The sequence below is a fragment of the Nansenia antarctica genome (assembly GCF_963989245.1).
Source record: "Nansenia antarctica genome assembly, chromosome: 1".
NCBI classification, from domain to species: domain Eukaryota; kingdom Metazoa; phylum Chordata; class Actinopteri; order Argentiniformes; family Microstomatidae; genus Nansenia; species Nansenia antarctica.
Window position 1 is genome coordinate 82,716,678 of NC_137674.1, and position 25,026 is coordinate 82,741,703.

General features: G+C 45.5%; 1 protein-coding gene across 1 annotated transcript in view; it reads left to right on the top strand.

Moving 5' to 3' along the window:
- The window catches only part of LOC308165766 (serine/threonine-protein kinase DCLK1-like), a gene marked incomplete at both ends in the record, with an annotated part of 43,915 nt that overhangs the window by 16,186 nt on the left and 2,703 nt on the right, over window positions 1-25,026 (top strand). The window contains 10 exons of the mRNA XM_080539920.1: window positions 2,329-2,428; window positions 2,561-2,674; window positions 3,331-3,425; window positions 14,149-14,236; window positions 14,364-14,533; window positions 15,024-15,143; window positions 16,040-16,186; window positions 21,770-21,903; window positions 22,660-22,737; window positions 24,867-24,963. Of these exons, the coding sequence (XP_080396046.1) occupies window positions 2,329-2,428; window positions 2,561-2,674; window positions 3,331-3,425; window positions 14,149-14,236; window positions 14,364-14,533; window positions 15,024-15,143; window positions 16,040-16,186; window positions 21,770-21,903; window positions 22,660-22,737; window positions 24,867-24,963 (1,143 nt within the window). The remainder of the gene's footprint in view (window positions 1-2,328; window positions 2,429-2,560; window positions 2,675-3,330; window positions 3,426-14,148; window positions 14,237-14,363; window positions 14,534-15,023; window positions 15,144-16,039; window positions 16,187-21,769; window positions 21,904-22,659; window positions 22,738-24,866; window positions 24,964-25,026) is intronic.

Consider the following 25,026-nt stretch of genomic DNA (forward strand, 5'->3'; position numbering starts at 1 on the left):
GCCCTGAAACAAAGCTTCCAGAAATACTTCTCTGTGGATGACAGTGCCAAATACGACTGGATTAGAGATCCATTTGTTGCACCACCACCTGCCATGTTCAGCACTGCGGAAGAGGAACAGTACATCGACATGACTTCAGAGTCAACCATGAGGCTGCAGTTCACATCCACGACTTTGGCTGGGTTTTGGATTGGAGTGGTGAAGGACTACCCTCTCATTGGACAGAAAGCTGTGGAAATACTGCTGCCTTTTGCAACATCGTACCTGTGTGAGAGGCTTTTCTGCTGTTGCTGCTATCAAAAGCAAATACAGGTCGAAGTTGAACATTGAGAATGAACTGAGAGTGGCAGTCTCAAAACACCGCTTTGAGAAGATTTGCAAGGCAAAGCAAGCACACACAAGTCATTGATCGTAATTGTGATAGGAATGTGAGGAGTAAGAATAGTGATGCAGTAGAAATTAGTTAATGTTGATATGTTGAATATTTCAGTGGCACAGGATCATTTGCCAAGCACTTATGTTCCTTTTCAACCCATAATAAAATATAAAACTATAGTTGGATATTATGTGTCTTGTTATTATTAGAAGAGAAAATGTAATGTTTTTACAACTTTATACAATTAATTATATCAATCTAGGTGGGGACCGGGTTAGGGGGGGCTCGAAAATATTTCCAATTACCCAAGGGGGGCCTGATTGAAAAAGTTTGGGAACCTCTGAACTACACCAACCCAGCCTAACCTTACATTTAACACTAGAACAGCCATGGGTGGGGTCATTTGACCCTGTTTGTATAAAAATGTTATATCTTTGCACTCGATCAAATTTCAGGACCCTCCTTTCATGACTTTTCCTAGATATGTGCGTTCTACCACCCAGTATCCTTACATTTTCAATATCACTTCAGGATAAGCTAGTATAAAGCTATTTTGCAGTTTTTCTGTGTAGGAAGCAGGCTAATTTACAAGCGGCCAACTAGTGGTCGTTTTGTGTAAATAGCAGGTTAGCATTTTAAAGAGGGGCGGTTCTTTTAGTAGGTAAAAAGGCACAGCTGTTCTAGTGTTGAGCACAAAGTACTGTGGTTCAAACGTATGCTCATAGGAGTTCACAAGGGAGGTCAAAGTGAAGTATTTTATAAAAATGTTAAGTTTCAGAATTAAATTCCATGCAAGATTAAAATAAATTGTGTTGAAACCATTATCTGGATAATTACATTGTGTTCAACTTGTTGCAAGTAGAGCTTGTGACAGCCTCCTCAAATACCTGATGCAAACCAGCTATGGAAAAGCTAGCAATTCTACAGTGTGGAATGGGGGTATTTTAACTTCACTTTACCATTTCAACTTGGGTGCTTTCACCCCTCTAACCTCACAACACCACAGCAAGCCCAGCCTTTCAGCTGAGCCTAAATGACTATTGGCAATCAGAGAAATTATGAGACATAGGCATAGTGCTTTCTGCAAATGTGTCCCTGTTACCTATATTTCTCAATCTCTATCCAGTTAGACAAGACAGGCCACTAGGACATTATTCTGTGTTGTTTTGAGTGTGTGTGGTCCTAACATGAACTGTCCTCCAACTTTAATTTATAGTAGTATCATGCAGAGCACAGACCAAACCAGCTGCCTGCAATTGAATGTTTATTTCTCTACCATAAGCTGTCTCCAAAGTCGTTTCCAATTTAAATTCTCGGAAACGACTTTGGAGACGGCTTATGGTAGAGAAATGAAACATTAAATTCACCGGCAACAACTCTGGTGGACATTCCTGCCAATTGCACACCCCCTCAAAACTTGCGACATCTGTGGCATTGTGCTGTGTGATTAACCTGCACATTTTAGAGTGGCCTTTTATTGTGACCAGCCTAAGGCACATCTGTGCAATAATCACACTGTCTAATCAGCATCTGGATATGCCACATCTGTCAGGTGGATGGATTATCTCGGCAAAGGAGAAGTGCACACTAAGACAGATTTAAACAATTTTGTGAACACAATTTGAGAGAAATAGGCCTTTTGTGTACATAGAAAAGGTCTTTGGTCTTTGGTTTTTCAACTCCAAAATTGGAGCAAAAACAAAGTGTTATATTTATATTTATTATTATATTTCTGTTCAGTGTATGTTGAAGGACAATAGTAAGACATGCTGAAGCAAGCCCCCCTTATAATAAGTGAAGAAAAAATTATTGGAATTATTAAATAATTGGAATATCAAGAGTTGGACGTGCTGAAGTCAACGTTCTTCCACAGGATGTTTGATGCATGAAAACAAGCTGAATACTGAGGTTGTGTTGTTTGACTGACAGGTCTCTCTCCATCTTGGTTTCAGGTGACAAGCCTGCAGGACTTCTTTGGTGAAGATGACATCTTCATCGCCTGTGGACCAGAGAAGTTCCGCTACCAGGATGACTTCCTGTTGGATGAAAGTGGTGAGAGACTCAATGAACGTTCACTGTTTTCTGTGACATTCTTTGGTTAATTAAATGATCATGAATAATGATAAGTTTTAACATGGAGGTCTATGAAAACATATTTTTGTATTAACCAATAATTCCCTCCAGAGTGCAGAGTGGTGAAGTCCACCTCCTACGGTCGCATCTCCCCCATGCAGGGGCTCAGCTCCCCCCGGGGGGGGCCGTCCCGCAGGAGCAAGTCCCCCGCCTCCACTGGCTCAGGTAAGGCTGCCTGGGTGTGCAGGTGTCTGTAGACATCCTCTGTATGAGCACTGCATACCCACTGCTACCTAGTTAACTGCAACACTACTTTACATTGTTAGCAGGCTCACAAAACAAGCTGTGTTAGTTGACTAGCGATGTGTCATTGATTTTCAACAACGTGGAAATGTATTCACATCTTTCTAAAGAACAGTCTGATCATTACATCGGATCCCGACATGAGGACCAAAGCAATAGAATGTGCCACAAATGCTTAAATAAACCATGTAAGCCCTTTACAAATGTAATTAAAGGCTTTACTGTAAAGTGTTACTGAAAAAATGGTAGAAAATTATTAGAGTTGACAGTGTGTTATTATGATATTATCCTTATTATCCAGTGTGAATAACTTATCTTATTAGCCAGTGTGTAATTATAGGATATTATCCTTTCCGTAGTATTATGAAATGAGTGAAAACAACAAAACCATATATCATTTGAACCCCTCTCTCTCTCTCTCTCTCTCTCTCTCTCTCTCTCTCTCTCTCTCTCTCTCTCTCTCTCTCTCTCTCTCTCTCTCTCTCTCTCTCTCTCTCTCTCTCTCTCTCTCTCTCTCTCTCTCTCTCTCTCTCTCTCTCTCTCTCTCTCTCTCGCTTATTGTCTCTTGTTTTGTTCAGCCAATGGGACTGCAGGCAGTCAGCTGTCCACTCCTCGGTCAGGGAAGTCCCCTAGCCCCTCCCCCACCAGCCCAGCCAGCCTCAGACGACGCAGGGTAAGAACAATACAACAGCCTCTAGACCTGTTAGAATGTAAGCACACAGACAGCTACTACCCCCCAGCATTGTAATCTACTACCCCCCAGCACTGTGTCATCTACTACCCCCCAACACTGAGACATCTACTACCCCCCAGCACTGTGTCTCCTGAGACATCTACTACCCCCCAGCACTGTGCCTCCTGAGACATCTACTACCCCCCAGCACTGTGTCTCCTGAGACATCTACTACCCCCCAGCACTGTGCCTCCTGAGACATCTACTACCCCCCAGCACTGTGCCTCCTGAGACATCTACTACCCCCCAGCACTGTGCTTCCTGAGACACCTGCTTCCCCCTGTGTCTCCTAAGATTTCTACTTCCCCACTTTCCGCACTGTTTCTCCAGTGTCTATTAACTATAATTAGTATTTCTTGCTTAAACCATAACCATAGAAACAGACTTTTTGTTTTCTCAAGTGGGACACCTTTAAGCTGTGGGTAATGTAACTAAATACAGTGCCAGTCACATTAATTGACTGTGACAAACTGTCTTGTCTGTTTAAAGAGAGATGGTGTGGTGTCGAATAACTGACACATAAACGCAGGCTTTATGTAAACAAAACTGGGTTTATCATTTATTTATATTCTGTATTCGCCAATCTCTGTCACTGAATGTTTATTTGGGGGAAAGGAGGGAAAGGAGGATCCTAGGGCTGGCTGCAGGGAGTGGCAGGGAGACGTCCCTGTCACTGCTCCACCACCTTGAGATGTTCCGGGATTAAAGGAGCGAAACATCAGTGAAGGGTGGCTCCCGGCTGACGACCCTGCAGTCAGCCCACTGGCACCGTCGGAGGTGCGACAGGCAGCAATGCCCAGCAGGTATACCCACCTGTGCTTTCATCTATCTAATCTGGCTTGCCAGTGACTACTGAGAAAAGAGCAGTTGGCATCCAGGAAAGACTGGTGGGCTGCCAGGGAAGTCTGGCTGGCGGCAGGAAAGACTGCACCGGGGGTGGCGGGGCTAGTTACCCTTTAAACACGTCCTTGTAGCCTTGCTACAGGGACTCCCCAAACTAACTACAAGCAGAATAAGGAAAAAACAACCCGGCGGTCCACCGAGAGGCGGGATGGAAGATGGACCAATCAGGACAGATAACACGGTAACGACTGGAACGGCAACGACTAACGATCAAAGGATCCTGAGAAAATGCAGCTGTGGGTGGTCCAAAGTAACAACCTACTTGGGCCTGCGGATCCACCAGGGGAGGACAAAATGCGGCGGCAGCTACCAGATGCAAGACAAGAGACAAGACAAGACAAGGAGGAATCAGAGCCAGGTTGAGCACCACAGTGCTACTGATCCCACCATTGCATCCAGTGAGAGAGAGCAAGAACAGCCTCCCCAGCAGGATTTGCAACCACATCTGCACGACCCACAACAGGAGCATCAGAGCAGAACGTCAGGTAGAGAATCCACCAAAGAAACCCCAGAGAAGCCAGACCGGAAACCCAAGATCAAGTGGCCAAAGGCCAGCGACAAGGATTCATGGAGAAGCTTCGACGAAAGCTTACATACCACCCTCCAGAACAGTCTAAGAGGCAGCACAACGTCCAAGCTAAACATCTTCGGCCATATCATCTATGAGGAAGGCAAGGGAAGATTGAGGAGACGAAATCGGGGAAGCTGCAGACCACCGAGCAGGAGCTGGAGGAACACATCAAGGACCAGCTCAGTGACACCCAAAAGGAGAGTCCCCTTGGTTCCCCAGGGCACGTACCGCTCCCACCCGAGCCCTCTTCTCAGTTTGACACCACTCCCCCCAGATGGTCTGAAGTCAAGCAGGTGGTGGAGCATGCGAGAGCTGCATCTGCACCCGGACCAAATGGCGTCTCCTATAGGGTATACAAGAACTGCCCAATGACCCTGAAGCTTTTGTGGAGACTAATGGGCATTGCCTGGAAAACAGAATCCATCCCTTCAGCATGGAGCAGAGCAGTCACTACCTTCATCCCGAAAGAGAAAGACTCCCATAACATCAGCCAATTCAGAGGCATAGCCTTGTTGAATGTGGAGGGGAAGATTTTCTTCTCAGTGATGGCAAAGCGCATGACCAGCTACCTCCTGGCAAACAATTACATCGACACCAGCTGTCAGAAGGCAGGCGTCCCAGGCAGGGGCGCCGCTAGAGATTCTGGGCCCCATGACAGAATATCATTTTGGGCCCCCCCACCTAAACCACCCATCAACCTAAACCCAGTTTAGAACGAAAGAGCTGTACAACACACGCTGCCTCAGGAAGGCCTCCAAGATCTCCAGAGACCCATCCCACCCTGGGTACGAACACTTTGCTCGGCTGCCCTCGAACAGGCGGTTCAGGACCATGTTCGCAAGGACAAACAGACTGAAGCTCAGCTTCTACCCCAGGGCCATTCAGGCCCTGAACACAGCAAAGACCTAGGTTCTATCTAGGCCCTGGACAATCTAGACAAATTGATGGCAGCTACTAGATTGAAATCAAGTGTAATACTGAAACAACTGTGTACATTTCAAACCTGCAAACTGCGACACTTTAAATGAATGTGCAATAACACTATGTGCAATATGACAACCCTAGGGTACATAAGGTTCAGAGAATAGGAAATGTTAGAATAGGTATAGCATAGCATAGAGCAGTGGTTCCCAACCTTTTTTGTCTTGTGTACCCCTTGAGCTGTTTTGCCATGCCAGAAGTACCCCCTCACTCATGCGTGTTGATTATTTCCCAAAAATTTCAATTAAACTCTAACTTGCAAATATAACATTTATTACTGACACACAGAGAGCAAAACCTCTTCTCATGTCTCCAAAACTCTAAACACATTTTCTGCTTTACACACATTTTGCTATTCAAAATGGCACTTTTTAAATGCACTGAACACAGTTTTCTGCACACAACAATCTGACATAAAGTCACATGTTTGCCATTTCAAAACATTGCCATTCAAAATTAGACTACATGAGCTAATTGGCCAATACATGTGCCACCTGGCCACCTCAATGGTTAATTGTTACCACTTCAATCAGGAAAAAAAACAGTGTACACCTACATGCCCACACACTCACTGAAAATAGAATATAAATAATAATGAATTTGATTTGATATCTGTTTCTTTTCCCTTTCTCCTGCTCCTCTTTGGCTTCTGTCTGAGGTGCAGTGATGTCATCCTTTTCTCATCCCAGAGTATTGACTGATGGGGAGAGGAAACAGACAAGATGAGACAGGATAAAACTTATCACACACACACACACACACACACACACACACATAGAGAGAGAGAGAACACATTCAAGACATTATGATTATCACAAATTCCCTCTCAGGGACGAGAGCTAATTGAACCAGAATATCATCACAAGTGTCAGTTGCACTTGCAATACAGCCACCCACACCCCCAACCATCCACACACACACACACACACACACACACACACACACACACACACACACACACACACACACACTTAAACTTCTTATCTAACTCTACTGATTATTAATGAAAATCATTTGAACCACTCCCCTTTAATACATAGATATTTACACCATTGTGAAAAATATTCTGACTCACCCAGTAGCAGTTGCAATTCTTTTTTTCATTAGTTGAGCTTTAATGAGACACTTGAGGTTGCTTCTCTTTCATAAGCTTTGACAGTTCTGGAGGCAGTGTGGCAACAGCAGTCACCAGGCTGCTCTCCACACTCAGTCTGTTCCTTGGCTTGGTTTTGATGTGGGTCAAAGCTGAGAAGGTCACTTCACACATATATGTAGATCCAAAAGGCAAAAGTTCATTCAATGCACACTTTCCCAGCACTGGATATTCCTTTTCAACATCACACCAAAACTCTGTCAATGACTTGTCAGCATGTGCCATCTTCAACCCACGATCAGAGGACATGTCCATCAGATTTTCCTGCAGGCTTGCAGGAAGGCTGCTGCTGCTCCTGTCATTCACTCTGAATGGGTTCATCACCCAGTCCAGTTTTTCTGACTTTGTTTCAATGTCATGAAAGTACTGGTTGAAGTCAGTGTCAAGTTTGGACAGATGTGCTTTAACTATTTTCACCACAGGACCTCTGTCAGCATCAGTGGTGGCGAGATGGCCATCAAGCAGTGGGAAACAGCTCACATCTCCATCCTTACATTTCCTCTCCCATAATTTAACCTTCTTTATAAATCCATTCACTTTGTCATACATGTTAAGGATGTGTGAGTACTTACCCTGAAGTGAAAGGTTGAGCTCATTCAGCTTAGTGAAGACATCAGCAAGATATGCCAGCTGCGCAACCCACACTGCATCCTCAAACAGGGCTGCAAGAGGGTGGTCGTTTTCTGTCAGGAAAGCAAACACCTCGATGCGCAATTCATAGAGCCGCAGCAGCGTTTTGCCACGAGACAGCCAGCGAACGTCTGTGTGAAGCAGTAGCTGCTCATGCTCTGACCCGCTGCCATGACAAAGAGTTTGAAACAGTCTGTGGTTCATTGGCCGGGACTGAATGAAGTTAATCACCTTAACTGCGTCGTCCATAACTGCACTTAACTCGGGGCTCATCTTTTTGCTGGCGAGTGCCTCCCGGTGAATAATACAGTATATCCACTTAATTTGGGGGTTCACCTTCATCACACGCCCAAGCAGCCCACGCACCTTACCCGTCATTGCTGCCGCTCCATCGATACAGATGTGACTGCAGCATTTCCACTCCAGATCGTTGTCTTTGAAGAAGCTGTCAATAATCAGAAATATTCCCTCGCCAGTTGTCTTTCCTGGCAGCGTCTTGCAAAACAAGATATGCTAATTTATGTCCGACTCTTCTTTATAACGCACAACAGCCAGCAGCTGAGCCTCCCCACTAACGTCGGTCATTTCATCTAATTGCAAAGCGAACTGACCTGCTTGCTTCATTTTATCCACCACTTGTCCGACAATATTTATGGACATATCATCAATCCGACGGGAGACGGACGGTACCAACTTGAGCGCGTCAGCTGCTTTGTTGTCCAGCATAGTTTTAGCCAAAATCATAGCGGCAGGCAAAATCAGATCTTCGGCGATTGAATGTTTTTTTTTTTTACTTAGCCACTAGTAATGAAACAGCATAGGACGCCTCCAGTGCTTTGCTTGACACACTTGCCGCTTTCTTCAGTGTAGCCTGACTTGACTTGAACTCTGACAGTTTTCGCTTGAAAAAGTCGTCAGTTTTACCAACAGTTGCTAGGTGTTTGGTGCCGCTGTAAATGGGATGGCTTCATTGAATTATTAGCCATGACTTCGCCGCAGAAAAAGCACTGTGGCTGTGGTGGATCAGCCGATGTACATGTAAATCCCCACAAAACATGTTTCCAAATAATAGCGGGGTCCTTTTTTTTTCTTCTTTTTTCTGATCCAACCGTCTGATCTGCCTCTGATCTGACCGTTACTGTAGCTGGTCGTTTTAACCATCTGTCCATCTTTGCGGTATACTGACAGGCCTAGCTGACTATCGCGCGAAAATTATCGTGAACGTGATTTAAATGTGACGTGACTACCACTTGTGTTACAGTCATCACCTGTCGGGGAGGAACTTAAGTTGCATCGTACCAGTTTAACAACAGGTTTATGAAACGACTATATTTAATAATTTTTTTGGAAAGGGAAATAAATTATAATTCCAAATCTTTCCACGTACCCCCTGCAATCCCCTCACGTACCCCTAGGGGTCCGCGTACCCCCGGTTGGGAACCACTGGCATAGAGTACAGCACAGTGTTTTATTTGTATAGTATAGTATAGTGGATAGTGTACATAGCCTTTATTTATGTAAACCAGCTCTTTTCCCTTCTTTTTTTTTTTTTTTTTTTTTTATCCTATCACCAGGGGAGCCCCCCCTCCCAAATTTCGTTGTTTGGTACCTGTACTATATCAATGACAATAAAGACCATTCATTCATTCATTCATTCATTCATTCAGTTGAAGTTGATGAACTATTGATGCACTGCAATAAATCCAATGATGGACATCTTTTGTAAATGTAATTTAAAAATACAGGAATCAACAATTCAGCAAAGAAATCTCAACATTCTTTAACTTATTAAATTAAGACTTGAACAACACAAGGACAAAAGTATAATTAAATGAAGATTGGAACCCAATTATAAAAGTATAAATCACACAAAAAGTAAAAAATATAATTTTAATGGGGTGGTATTGTGTCTAAATAAATGTTGATCTTGTAAAGATCAGTTGGCCATAATACTGTCAGGATTAGATCAATGAAGAATTACAGCACAGAGATATTTACTGACTCAGCATTGCTTGTTTCACACAAAGACAAAAGTGTCTTATACAAGAGGGAGCAACACAGACATGGTGCCAGCGAAATTGAATAGTGAAATGGGAAGATTTTTATTTTTACACTGCGGCAGTACTGTGGAATAGTATACCTGGAGAGCTAAAAACTATATCTAGCCTAATGCACAACGATTCAAGATAGGAGTAAAGAGATCAAATCAAATCAAAGCTAAACGCTGGGCCTTCTTAGTAGCAAAATCTTTAATAAGATCCTTGAAATCTAGTGATGAAGCCAACTTGCTGTGCGGCTGTCATTGTCCTGTTCTTGCTCTTCTTCTTCTTCTTCTTTTTTAATTTTAATTAATTTTGCCATTTAGCAGACGCTTTTAATCCAAACAATTACGAATTACAGGGACGTTCCCCCTGGAGTAACTGAAGGCTAAGTGCCTTACTCAAGGGCACACTAGTAGTGGTGAGGTTTCAGGCGGGATTTGAACTCGCAACCTTCCGATCACAAGTCCAACTCACTATCCACTACTAGACCACCACTACCCCCCCACCTCTGCTCTCCTCTCTGGCTGCATTGCTTTAAGAGGGCCCTGGCATGGAGTATCCATAGGTACATCATTCATAAGATGTCCTATAATAGTATTAACATAATAATACATACATTACACCAGATTAGCTAACTTCAATGTTATCTAGCTAGCTAACAATATTATTAAGATGCCAGTGGTCAATGTTATTGCAATTACTGGAAGAACTATTAACTAAATATGAATATTAGCTAAAGTTGTATTCAATGCTTGCATGGTAATGCGGCATACATTAAAATATTCAAAATATGTTTGTTAACCCCAAACTCCTACTGCTTACCACCTTCTCCTTCAACTGGGAGGTGCATCTGTGCATGATGTCATTAGCATGTAACATTATACTAGCTAGCTAGCTATAATAGCAAGAGTGCATAGCTGCTGGATACAAATTCACTGAGCTCTAATAACCTATTGGACCAAAATTGCACTCATCTCATACATTTAACTGAAATTATACTGACAGTGCACTGTAAGTTAACTATACTTGAAGTTAATGTTAATTAGCTATAGCGAGCTAACTAGATCATCCACGCAGTGATTAGATCACTAAACCACTGTTTTTAGTGATTTTTTTTACTTTTCTCTTTTGAAACCCTGACTTTGGCTTTGCCTTTCACGACATCGTCCACGTACGCACACGCACATTTGATGCATTTCCAATCTGGCTGTCCTCCATCTGTCCCACACACATACTACAGCAGGACGTGTTGGTCATGGAAACCTGGTCAGAATATTCGCGGTAACGTTCCTATAGTCTAGCAGCTCGCGCGCGGTGGACTGAACCATGCAGTGAATAAATAGAGGGGTAAATAATAAGGCTTAATTTTGTTAAACATAGAGAAACAAAACTCCAGTTTGTTTCTTTTGTGACTTCTTTTAATACATAGAATTATAATTTGAATTCGGCTACATTAACGTCCTTATGATAATAATAATAATATTATTTATAAATATAATATATATATATTTTTTTAAAGATTCTCATGGGCCCCTGTCAGTGCTGGGCCCTTAGAATCGTCCTAATTTACCACCCCCTAGCGGCGCCCCTGGTCCCAGGATTTCCTGGCTGCGTGGAGCACTCGGCTATGATCTGGGAACAGATCCAGACAGCGAAGCGGAGCAAATCAGACCTGCACGTCGTTTGGCTGGACCTTGCAAATGCATATGGGTCTGTTCCCCACCAGCTCATCCACTTTGCCCTCAAATTCTTCCACATACCACCGTGCATCCAGAGCCTACTAGCAACCTACTTTAACAACTTCCATGTATGCTACACAACCCAGGAGTTCTCAACGTGTTGGCACCGGCTGGAGAAAGGGATAGCGATGGGTTGTTCGATCTCCCCCATCCTTTTCACAGCAGCGTTTGAGATCATCCTAATCGGCGGAAGACTGATGGTCCGAGGAGTCAGATCCCAGTCAGGTCTGCGACTCCCAGCCCTACGGAGCTATATGGATGATGTCACCACACTCCTTCAGACAGCAGCGTGCACAGCGAGACTTCTGAAGAGGTTTGAGGAGCTCCTAACATGGGCCCGGATGAGGATAAAACCAACTAAGTCCCGCAGTCTCTCAATCAGGAAAGGAGTCCGGAATGACAACATCTCTTTCTCAGTGGATGGCGAGAAGATCCCGCTGCTAGTGGACCATCCTGTGCGAAGCCTCGGAAGGCTCTACACGGCTGACCTTTCTGACAAGCACATGGCTTCTTCTGTCACTTCCCAGCTCTTGGACGGCCTGAAGAAGATCGACCAAAGCCTCCTGCCAGGAAAATTCAAGGTGTGGTGTTACCAGTTCACCTTATACCAACGTCTCATGTGGCCCCTGAAGTTGTGTGACATCACTTTAACAACAGTGCTGAAGTTGGACGCAAAAGCCAACAACTACATCCGCAAGTGGCTGGGCCTTCCCCGCTGCCTCACTAATACAGCGCTGTTTGGAAGAACCACACTGAAGCTCCAACTGAAATCCATCAGCCTGGGCTATAAACAGGAGAAGGTGAGACTCGTGTTCGAGCTGAGAGACTCACCCGACCCGTTTGTCCAACACAGCAAGGCCCAGGTTCGCACAGGACGCAAGTGGGATGCCACGCAGGCAGTTGACCAGGCCATCAATCACTTGAAACACCAGGAGATCGTCGGGGTGCTGCAGCCAGGCAGGACTGGGTTTGGATGGGGATCAGCACCCAAGATGTGGTCCAAGGCAACGAGGAAGGAAAGGAAAGATCTAGTGATCTCCGAAGTCGTAAAGATCAAAGAGGAGTGCTACAAAATCTGAGCCGTGGGCCAACAACAGCAAGGAAGGTGGACAACGTGGGAGGCTGTGATCAACAGAGCCATCACATGGAAGGATATGTGGAGGCTGCCCCAAGCAAGGTTGAGCTTCTCGATCAGGGCCACCTACGACACCCTTCCCAGTTCCCGGAACCTGCACCTCTGGTACGGCACAGAGGAGACCTGCCAACTCTGCAACGCCAACAACCCAAACTTGCGACACATCCTCTCTGGATGCAAGGCGGGACTGACGCAGGGTCGGTACAGATGGCGGCACGACCGGGTGCTGCGCAAACTAGCGGAAATTCTGGAAGCACGCAGACTGGAATCAAACAAGAGCAGCCCAGTCACATCACAGCAGCGGATCCAGTTTGTCCGGCAAGGGGGAAAAAGTCAGGGCAGCAGCACGAAGCAGTGGTCCCTCCTGTCTCCTGGAGGAGAGTGGAACATGAGAGCTGACCTCGATCGACAGCTGAAGTTCCCACACGCGATCACATCAACCTCCCTTCGGCCAGATGTCGTACTCTGGTCTACCCCGATGAGGCCAGTCATCATGGCGGAGCTGACCGTTCCATGGGAAGAGGGGATGGAGGCTGCCTTCGAGAGAAAGAAGGAAAAGTACACAGACTTGGCAGCTGCGTGCTCGCAAGCAGGGTGGAGGGCAGTCACCTATCCTGTGGAAGTTGGGTGCAGAGGCTATACAGGAACATCTACACAGCGGCTCCTGAGGTCGCTGGGGATCACAGGATCCAAGCTGAGAAAGGCGCTCAAAGACCTGGCGGAGGAGGCTGAACAAGGGAGCTTCTGGCTCTGGCTCAGAAGAAAGGACAAGGCGTGGGGGAAAGGAGGATCCTAGGGCTGGCTACAGGGAGTGGCAGGGAGACGTCCCTGTCACTGCTCCACCACCTTGAGATGTTCCGGGATTAAAGGAGCGAAACATCAGTGAAGGGTGGCTCCCGGCTGACGACCCTGCAGTCAGCCCACTGGCACCGTCGGAGGTGCGACAGGCAGCAATGCCCAGCAGGTATACCCACCTGTGCTTTGATCTTTATTTCATCTCATCAATGGAAAAACAACATTTGTCAGACATTTTCAGATGAAAAATACCAAAACATTGGAAGATCAAATCTCTCTCTCTCTCTCTATTCTCTATACTAGAATGTAACTTTTCTCTATTAGGTATTTGCCTTGTACTAGATATGTCTACATTTATAATAAAGCCTCATGATTTATTCTATTCAACCTGACCTTGTTGTCCTAATAAGCACAGACTCAGCGATAATTAATCAGAGTCAGATTATCAACATTAGATGTGTTTTGCTACGAAGTAAACATTAACCAGAAATCTCTGCCAAATATAATAGGACGGAAACGGATCGTAGTAAAATTCTCTCCAGGGGTAGTGGTGGTGTAGTGGGAAGTTAGTTGGACTGGTGATCGGAGGTTGTGAGTTCAAATCCCACCTGAAACACCACCACTAGTGTGCCCTTGAGTAAGTAAATCGCTTTGGATTAAAAGCGTCTGCTAAAAATGGGCAAAAAAATTCTCCCCATCTCTTTCTTCTTCCAGGGTTCTCAACACAACGGCTCCTCTCTCTCTCTGGCCTCCACCAAGGTCTGCAGCTCCATGGATGAGCAGGACGGGGCCGGCAGCGAAGGTGAGGGAGGAGACACACAAGGAAACATGACACTAGATTTATTTCTACACCTATAGTTGGGAGAATGGAGAGAGAGAACTATCTGCCAAGTCCTAAGTCCTGTGTTTTTCTGGGGGTTATTTTCCAGCTGAGCTGATGGACGAGTACCCCACAGTCCCTCCATCCATAGCGGAGAGATACAAAGTGGGGAGGACCTTAGGGGACGGACACTTTGCGGTGGTCAGAGAGTGTGTGGAGAGGGCGACCGGGAGGGAGTACGCCCTGAAGGTCATCAACAAAGGCAGATGCAGGGGGAAGGTGAGGACGCTCCGACACAGGGCTATTGTTACGCCCACAGCTTCCATCTCTGGCCTTTGTAATGGTCAAATATATCTGTGTCCTACTAATGTTAATGTGTGTGTTAAAGCTCTCACTTAGTACTAGCCATTTGAATGAGGTATGTCATAAATCATTAAGCAACACCTTGTCGATACATACAAATTCTACCCATCCCTTTACAGTTCCCTAGTGTTGCTTGAAAAGTATGTTATAAGCCAGTTAAAAAATAAAATAAAATAGGATACAGTGGCGGAAACAAGTATTCAACACATCAACAATGTTTTAATTCAACATATTTCCATTGCAGCTATTCACATGAACTTTAAAACCAGACATTGGAATTAACTCAACAAAACTACACAGCTAAAGAAATTACTTTCCTTATATTCCTCTCATGCCGCTCTAAAATGACTGTTCAGTTATCTTTTTGGGGGGCCTTTAAACTTGACTTGTCCTTTCTTTTTTGAAGGAGCACGTGATCCAGAATGAAGTGTCCATCCTCCGCCGTGTGAAACACCCAAACATTGTTCTGCTGATTGAGGAAATGGACACGTACACTGACACGTACCTGGTCATGGAGCTAGTCAAGGTACCGCCCCCTTAGCATCCCTTGACAAGCAATCAACCAAACAGTCCCATTTTTCCAAATTAACATTTTAACCCCCACCTAAAACTTTTGAGATTGCAGCAGCTCTCTTATTATGCAGGCACATTAACCTGTGCAATGAATTCCAAATAAGACAGATTTAACACTAGAACAGCCATGGGTGGGGTCATTAACACTAGAACAGCCATGGGTGGGGTCATTAACACTAGAACGGCCATGGGTGGGGTCATTAACACTAGAACAGCCATGGGTGGGGTCATTAACACTAGAACAGCCATGGGTGGGGTCATTAACACTAGAACGGCCATGGGTGGGGTCATTAACACTAGAACAGCCATGGGTGGGGTCATTAAAACTAGAACGGCCATGGGTGGGGTCATTAACACTAGAACAGCCATGGGTGGGGTCATTAACACTAGAACAGCCATGGGTGGGGTCATTAACACTAGAACGGCCATGGGTGGGGTCATTAACACTAGAACAGCCATGGGTGGGGTCATTAACACTAGAACAGCCATGGGTGGGGTCATTAACACTAGAATGGCCATGGTTGGGGTCATTTGACCATGTGAGTAAAACATTTTTTGTATATCTTTGCACTCGATCAAATTTCAGGACCCTCCATTCATGACTTTTCCTAGATATGTGCGTTCTACCACCCAGTATCCTTACATTTTCAAAATCACATCAGGATAAGCTAGTATAAAGCTATTTTGCTATTTTTTCTCTGTAGGAGGCAGGCTAATTTACAAGACGTGCCAACTAGTGGTCTTTTTGTGTAAGTAGCTTCCCATTGTAAAGGCGCTAATAGTAGGTAAAATAGACACGGCTGTTCTAGTGTTAAGATGTGTGTGTGTGATGTCTGTCTTTGTCCACAGGGGGGCGACCTCTTTGACGCCATCACCTCCTCAAGTAAATACACCGAGCGTGACGCCAGCGGGATGCTCTACAACCTGGTCTGTGCCATCAAGTACCTGCACGGCCTCAACATCGTCCACAGGGACATCAAACCCGAGAACCTGCTGGTGAGAGGCTGTGTGTGTGCAGTAATGTTCACTAACCTTTGTTGATATATTGCAGTGCTCTAAAATCACTGATATTGTTATGCTATAAAAGAGAAATCCCACAACCTTCACCTCTAATTGAAACACCCAATGGATGAGGGGAGGCTTCAACAGGAGAGCAGGGCTTTGGGTGAGGTCTGAATACAGTTAGGACAGCTGTTGTTAAGTCATCATCTACCTCAGTTTATAGGTTTTACTGTTACACTGTTCTTTTATAGGTGGCATCTCTTTGACATGGCAATTTGGCATTTTTCACACTACATACAAAGATGGCTGGGCTGACCACAAGTGAAGCATGACGTAGGCAATTATGCTATGAGGCTAACGAAATGCTAGTTGATTGTGTAGTCAGTTTCACTATGTTTCAATTTAAACTTTCGTGGGAATTTTTTGGGGATTTGCTAATCTATACATTTTTGGAAAGGGCATTGTATGGGGAATCAGAAAATATATGTTTCCATTTGCACAGATGTCTGGAAGGCGGCCATCTTGGAATTTACGAAATGGCCGCCATAATACACACGTTTTGTAATATCTTGGCTTCTAAATAAGCTAGAACATTGATTTTAACTGCTAAACCTACATTTTCAGGGTCAAGGAATCCAATGGTTGTAGTTACAAAGCATTTTTTTGTATTCTTCTTCTTCTTCCAAAAAAAAGTATATGGGCACAGGCAGCCATTGCTCTGCAGGATCCATAGGCTAATTGGATCCCCTGCCAAATTGGTACTCCAAACATGAGGATGGCATGCTTAAACCAACAACCACAGACGTCCTCCCAGCCCCAAAGTCCATCATTGAGATGGTACAATGCAAATGCAAAACTGACTGTTCTTCTGTCAGATGTTCATGCAGAGCTAAGAACTTAGCCTGTACCGACATGTGTCAGTGCAGCAGCCAGTGCCAGAACGATGACGATTCCCAAGCCGTTGTAAGGCGATCAACTTCTCCAGAATCTATTTAATTGAGTCGTCACTTACAAGCGAGTTTGTTTAATCTCAACGAGACGTCCTTGATATCACTTCTTAAGATAAAATGATCCAATCAAATATTAGGCACCACTACTGAACTGTTCATTAAGATAATATTTATTCAAGCACATCAGCAAGCAATAATAGTTCATTTCCATGGAATAGTGGTCCCATCTAGTTTCACCCCCGCAGGCCAGTATCAGCTAGCCGTCAACAGGTTAACTGCAGAAGCTTCACCAAACAAGAACCCCGTTTAGCCTTGGTACATAGTCTTTATACATTTTATTTAACATTTGGGGCTGGGCTGTCCCTCCCCCCCTATCTGGTAGTTTTTTAATTGTCAGCATAAAATCTGTTGCAGCTGTGAGCAAGTGTTTTAGTTAGTTATGTGGCCTTCAACTCCTCTCTGTGTGGGTGCGAGAGTGTACTGTGTGTTATCTTCTTCTTCTGGCCTCCCTCTGTGTCCCTCTGCAGTCACACCCCCTGTCTGGGGCTCGTTAATTACATATGCACACACAGCTATGTATTTAAGAAACAGGTAAGCATATGCACACAGTTATGTTTTTAGGATGTTAGGATTTAAGTTAAAATATAGTATAGAAGAATAGACTTATCATTAATCATTAGTTATGAAAGTATAAAATCAGTACAGAAAATTTGAATATCATAACAGCAGGTATAAAATGGTTGTTAGCACATAGGTAAAAATAAGTAATTTACAGGCGGTTTGAATCATAAAACTTTATTTTAGTCAGGAGCTTGTCTTCTTGTCGCTCAAAAACAGAACCTCTCTTTTGGCTTTGCGTAACCTTCCTATTGTTCTCAACTGACCTCAGTCACATATTATTTAAATGAGCACATAGTACATGATTTATCACTACTAGTTATTTTAATACAAATGCCCAACACTGTGACGCACGAAAGTGATGATGATGAACTAATCTAACAGCCCAGCTCACATTGGCACGCATTGGACTCGCCATTCACATATCACATCACACATAGCATAAACGCTTATACATAGTCAAGAGACACAACCCGCCTGTCATTACACATAGAGTAAATACACATCCCACAAACAGAACAACCAGCACACCATACACTCCCCACATTCCTCCCATTAATTTATTTTGTTTAATTCCCTATTTTTATCATTAAATATGATATACGGAGCTTATTCTCCATGCCGCACCCGCCTTGAAGTCCTGGCTGAGAGCGTTCCTCACTTCCTGTTTGTGCCAACTCAAGATCCCCAAAATCTGGCGAAGAGCCCTAGTTTTGCGATCCCTAAACCGAATAAGCCTGAAGGGGACCCTAAGAGTTACCGTCCCATCTCTCTGTTATGCATCCCCTTCATCCTCGAGACGAGGCCGTCTTTATAGACCTGACGGCTGCCTACTATACTGTATGGCATCGCGGCCTCACCTGCAAGCTGCTCCGCCTGCTGCCGGACAGGCACATGGTCAGAATGATCATGGAGCTCATCCGTAACCGCAGCTTTACCCTTACCACCGGTTGCGGACAGCTAAGCAGGCTTCGACGCCTTAAGAACGGCGTCCCTCAGGGATCGGTCCTGGCCCCCCTCCTCTATAATATCTACACCTATGACCTGCCCAACACACTCTCGCGGAAGTACGCCTACGCAGACGACCTCGCAGTGGTGTACTCTGCTGGAAATTGGCAGTCTGTGGAGGGGATTCTGAGCCAGGACATGCAGACACTAGTGGCATACTTCCGGAAATGGAGATTGAAGCTTAGCGAGGCAAAGACGGTGTCGGCTGCCTTCCACCTTAACAACAGGGAGGCTAAATGTGAGCTTAGAGTATACCTAGATGGAACTCCCCTGCCATGTTCCGCTGAGCCAATCTATCTCGGCGTGACATTGGACAGGACGCTCACGTTTCGCCGGCACCTCGAGTCACTGCGCAAGAAGTTAACAGCTCGTGTGGCGTTGATGAGGCGACTGGTTGGCTCAGGCTGGGGCGCCGGCGTAAAGACCTTGCGCACGGCAGGCCTAGGCCTCGTTTATTCAACTAGTTAATACTGCGCCCCAGTATGGTGTCGCAGTGCCCACACCCGCCTCATCGACTCGCCTATAAACGAAGCCTTGCGGTTTGTGCCTGCATCCTACCCCCGTGGACAACCTTCCCATCCTAGCAGGCATCCAGCCCGCAGGCCTCCGCCGCATGGGAGCCACAGCACGTCTCGCCTGCCGGGCCGTGGAGCTTAATAACCATCTGCTCCACGATAGGCTCACTATAACAGCGGAGCCCTCCCGGCGTCTCAAGTCGAGACACCCATTTGTGCCTGCCGCACAGGATCTCAGGCAGCAATGCAGAGATCTTAACATCAGTGCGGCAGGATGGGCGGATTATATGTGGCGCCCGGAGTGGGAGGCAAACACCTCCAAACTCCGCGACCACATCCCAGTCGCCGGCCCTGAGCCCCTCGGCATGGACTTGCCAAGGCTATCCTGGGTGAGGCTCAATCGTCTCCGGACCGGCGTCGGGCGTTTCCGCTCATCAATGCACAGATGGGGCTTGGCCCCAAATGCGTCGTGCGAGTGTGGCGCAGAGGACCAAACCGCAGACCATGTTATCCTGGATTGTCCGGTGTACCACCCACCCAACGGGATGCATGGTCTGTCGGTACTAGATGACGAGACGATGACGTGGCTTCTGGAGGGGTGTCCAGAAATATAGCCCGGGTGAGCCCCTCAACCAGGTCTTGGGGTGGTAAAAGGTAGCCCCTCGGCCCCGAGTCTGGTGGAGTGGAGAGGAAAACAACTACCCATACGCCGAAAGAAGATCATTAAATATGCCATTAGGCTAAAGATTTACCTGCCTTACTGGTTGCTGGCTGTTGCCATAACATCCAAAAATTTATAGATTAGCAAATCCCCCCAAAAAGCCAACAAAAGTTTAAATCATAACATCGAGACTATCTAATGCAGGAGGTTGTCATGATCATACTGTGGTCTGTGGACTCACGTATGGAAGTAATAGAAAAACTACAATTTCTTAAAGTATAAGTTACACATTTTTATGTGATGATATAAAAAAAAAAAAAAAAAAAAGCTTTGTAACTACAACCATTGGATTCCTTGACCCTGAAAATGTAGGTTTAGCAGTTAAAATCAATGTTCTAGCTTATTTAGAAGCCAAGATATTACAAAACGTGTGTATTATGGCGGCCATTTTGTAAATGCCAAGATGGCCGCCTTTCAGACATCTGTGCAAATGGAAACATATATTTTCTGATTCCTCATACAATGCCCTTTCCAAAAATGTATAGATTAGCAAATCCCCCCAAAATTCCCACGAAATTATATAACAAACCTGACTAGTGCTTCCAATATCATATATATCACTGTGTGAACTGGAACTCAAAAATAGGCAGTTTTCACTACACTGCAGATGTCATGCAACCCCTCCCTCAGGCTCAAGAGCCATGTTGTTGTTGTTGTTGTTGTTGCTCCACATTCAGTCTCTATGCTGCAGCTTTAACCCTTATTGTGTCCTAACTAGGGATGCACAATATTATCGGCGCCGATATTGGGAAATTAATGTTATTAAATATTTATCGGTTTTATTACATTTTAGCCGATATAGAGCCGATAATATGAAGCCGGAAATATTTCCGTAACGGTAAGCTAAGGTAAATCGATAGCCAATGTTAGCTAGTGCTAATGTTCACCATCTCTGTAGTCTGCTCTAAAATACGCAATCAAACAGTGCAGGCAACCCATGATGTTCTGTGAATGAGACGAGCTATTGACTGATGGCTTTCTACTGCCAAATCATATTATTACAGCAAACATGTCGGTAGTTTGGCATCTGTTCTCTGAACAACAAGGAGAGGCTCATTGCGACATTGACTTCTGTTTTCGTTTTCGCGATTTCAAAATAAAAGCGCGAGCTAAGCGTTGTTGAAAATGAATGACACATCGCTAGTCAACTAACACAGCTTGTTTTGTGAGCGTGCTAACAATGTAAAGTAGTGTTCTAGTTAACTAGGTAACAATGTAAAGTAGTGTTATAGTTAACTAGGTAGCAGTGGGGATTACTCTACTCACCCAATCCATGCATTGCAATAGTTTGGCTTGACTAGCGAGTGTGATGTGATTTTCAACAATGTTGAAATGTATTTCCTTTTTTGAAATAAATGAACGTTTGAAGAGTCAGAAGTGTTCTCTTTGTTGTGTTAACAATAGTGATGTAAGTTAGATTTGGTGAGATCACTATGGAATATTAAATCATCAATCTTTGCTCACTACATAGCCTTTCTTACCTTCAGGTGTGCATGAACTACAGGTTATCAACTGTGAAATTATATCTGTTCTCATATCGGTTATCGGCCACGAGAAGCGGGTAAACATCGGTTATCGGTATTGGTTGGTGCATCCCTAGTGCATCGTGGATCCCTAGTCCTAACACTCATCTCTTGTGTCTTCTAGTGGAATTTATATTGTGCATGGCTTACTTAAAGAACACTACAACACAGTAATGTGTGTAGAAATGTGTCCGTGCCTAGCTTTTCACTTCTCCTGTCCTGCTCTGCGTTGTGTACCTCAGGTCTATGAGCACCAGGACAGCAGCAAGTCCCTGAAGCTGGGGGACTTCGGCTTGGCCACGCTGGTGGACGGACCCCTCTTTACCGTGTGTGGGACCCCCACCTACGTAGCCCCAGAGATCATCGCTGAGACCGGGTGAGTCAGAGCCACTCACTTTAAGGGAGTTGAAAAAAACACCACTACCGTATTTTCCGGACTACCGGTATAAGTCACACTTTTTTTCATAGTTTTACATTACCGTCTACAGCCGCGAGAGGGCGCTCTGGGCTTGTGACAACTATATGCTGCTCCTGTACCACTGAAGAAATTAACTGAAACATTAACGGGAGCTTGGTGAACTTGTTTACTGGTAACTTGCTTGTTGGACTAGCTGGCTTGTTATGTTAATTTAGCCTATTCAGCCGCCCAGGTATGTTCTTTATGCTATTGTGTAGCTGAATAACTGTTGTGCTATGTTAACATACCGGACACCTATTCAGCCTGTTGTTCTGTGTGCTATTGTGTAGTTGAATAACTTGCTTTTCCAGATTAAATGTCTGTTCTTGGTCTTGGATTTTTTGAAATACATTTCTAAATAAATGCGGCGTGTAGTCCAGTGCAACTTATATGTTTTTTTTTCTTCATGACACATTTTTTACTGGTGCGACTTATACTCCGGAGCAACTTATAGTCCGGAAAGTACGGTAAAAGCGTCCCCAAAAATTAAATAATTTAGTGAATACAATTGTGATGCTCACATAAAAAATAGGAGTTAAAAATAAGATAATTCAGCTCATTTGAAAGCCTGCTGCATGGATGTCCTGCTAACATCATTAGCTGGACCGAGCGTCAGCCCAGATGGGGTTAAGGTCCACTGTCTCCCCTCCTTATGTTTGTCCTCCTCCATGACAGCTACGGCCTGAAGGTCGACATCTGGGCGGCGGGCGTCATCACCTACATACTGCTGTGTGGCTTCCCTCCCTTCCGTGGGTATGTATTATGTGTGTCTTATTTTAACCTAAAATATCCACGTTTTTACTCTATTAAAATCTCCCTCTTGTGGTCACTCAAAGTAATTACGTCCCACTGAAATTAATGTAAATTCTCTGGAATTTGAATGAATGAATGAATGAATGAATGAATGGTCTTTATTGTCATTGCTACAGTACAGGTACCAAACAACGACATTTAGGAGGGGTGGCTCCCCTGGTGTTAGGAAAGAAAAAAAAACTTTAAAAAAACACTTAAAAAAAAAACACAAGAAGGGAAGGAGCTGGTTTACATAAATAAAGGCTATGTACACTATCCACTATACTATACTGTACAGATAGACGACTAGGGTTGTCATATTGCACATAGTGTTATTGCACATTTATTTAAAGTGTCGCAGTTTGCAGGCTTGAAATGTACATATTTGTGCCTCAGCACTACACCTGATTTTTTCAGTCCAGCAGCTGCCATCAATCCGTCCAGACTGTCCAGGGCCCAGAACCTAGGTCTTTGCTGTGTTCAGGGCCTGGACGGCCCTGGGGTAGAAGCTGTTCTTCAGTCTGTTTGTCCTTGCGGCCATGGTCCTGAACCGCCTTTTCGAGGGCAGCCGGGTAAAGTGTTCGTACCCAGGGTGGGTTGGGTCCCTGGAGGTCTTGGAGGCCTTCCTGAGACAGCGTGTGTTGTACAGCTCTTCCAGAGAGGGGAGGGGGGCGCCGGTGATCTTCTGGGCTGTTCTCACGACTCTCTGTAGCGCATTTCTCTCCGCGGTTGTGCAGCTGGAGAACCAGTTGCAGATGCCGTAGGTGAGGATGCTCTCCACTGCGCCGCGGTAGAAGGTCACCAGTATCTCCTGCTTGCTGTGTTCCTTCCTGAGGACTCTCAGGATGTATAGCCGCTGTTGTGCCTTCTTGATGGTGGCTTTTGTGTTGTCCTTCCAGGTCAGGTCATCCTGCATGTGCACCCCCAGGAATCGGAGGGTTGAGACTCTCTCCACGCTCTCTCCGTCGATGAGCAGGGGCTGGATCTCGGACTTTTTCCTCCTGAAGTCTACGATGATTTCCTGGGTCTTTGACTTGTTCAGCAGCAGGTTGTTAACCTTGCACAGCTTGCTCAGTTGCTCTACCTCATCCCTGTATGCCGCCTCGCCCCCCCCCCCGAGATGCATCCCACCACGGTGGTGTCGTCTGCAAACTTTACGATGGAGTTGCTGGGGTGGACGGGGGTGAAGTCGTAGGTGTAGAGGTTGTAGAGGATGGGGCTTAGCACGCAGCCCTGGGGGGACCCAGTGCTGAGTCTGAGGACTGTGGAGGTGTGGGGGCCCACCCGCACCCTCTGGGGGCGGTCGGTCAGGAAGTCCTTGATCCATGCACATATAGAGTGTGATAGACCCAGGTCTAGTAGTTTGGTCACTAGCCTGTCTGGAAGGATGGTGTTGAAGGCGGAGCTGAAGTCCACAAAGAGCAGTCTCGCGTAGCTGTTTCCCCTCTCCAGGTGGGATAGAGTGGCGTGGAGAGTCGTCGCGATGGCGTCCTCTGTGGACCTGTGGGCTCTGTAGGCGAACTGGTATGGATCCAGGTTGGGCGGGAGGCGTGTGAGTATGTGGGCCCGGACTAGTTTCTCGAAGCACTTCATGATGATTGGTGTGAGTGCCACCGGGCGGTAGTCGTTTAGGCAGCTCACCGTGCTTTTCTTCGGGACTGGGATGATAGTTGAGGTTTTCAGGCAGGGTGGGATGGTGGCCTGGGACAGGGACTGGTTGAAGATGTTGGTGAATACCCCGGCCAGCTGGTCGGCGCAGTCCCTCAGCACCCGTCCCAGGACGCCATCCGGCCCCGAGGCTTTCCTGGGGTCCACCGCCTTCAGCACGCGTCTCACTTCATGCTCTGTGAGGGTGAGGCTGCTGAGAGCTGGAGAGAGTGGTGTTTGTGTTGTGGTTACCTCCGTTCGCCCCTCGTCGAACCGGGCGTAGAAGGAGTTCAGCTTTTCCGCCAGCAGCTTTTCAACATTCAACACAATTTTGGCAGATGTTAACATGCCCAGTTATAGTGCTACTGAACCATAGCATTATACAGATCATTTTTCAATAATTCTAGTCAATTAAATACTTTTTTCCTCATCTGTTTATACAGCAGAAGTGAAGATCCAGAGGTACTGTTTGACCAGATTCTGACGGGACAGCTAGACTTCCCTTCACCATACTGGGACAATGTGTCAGACACTGCTAAGGTTTGTGAGAGGGCTTGTCTAATTCTAAACTCTAAACTAAGACTTATTTCTGACAGGCTCATC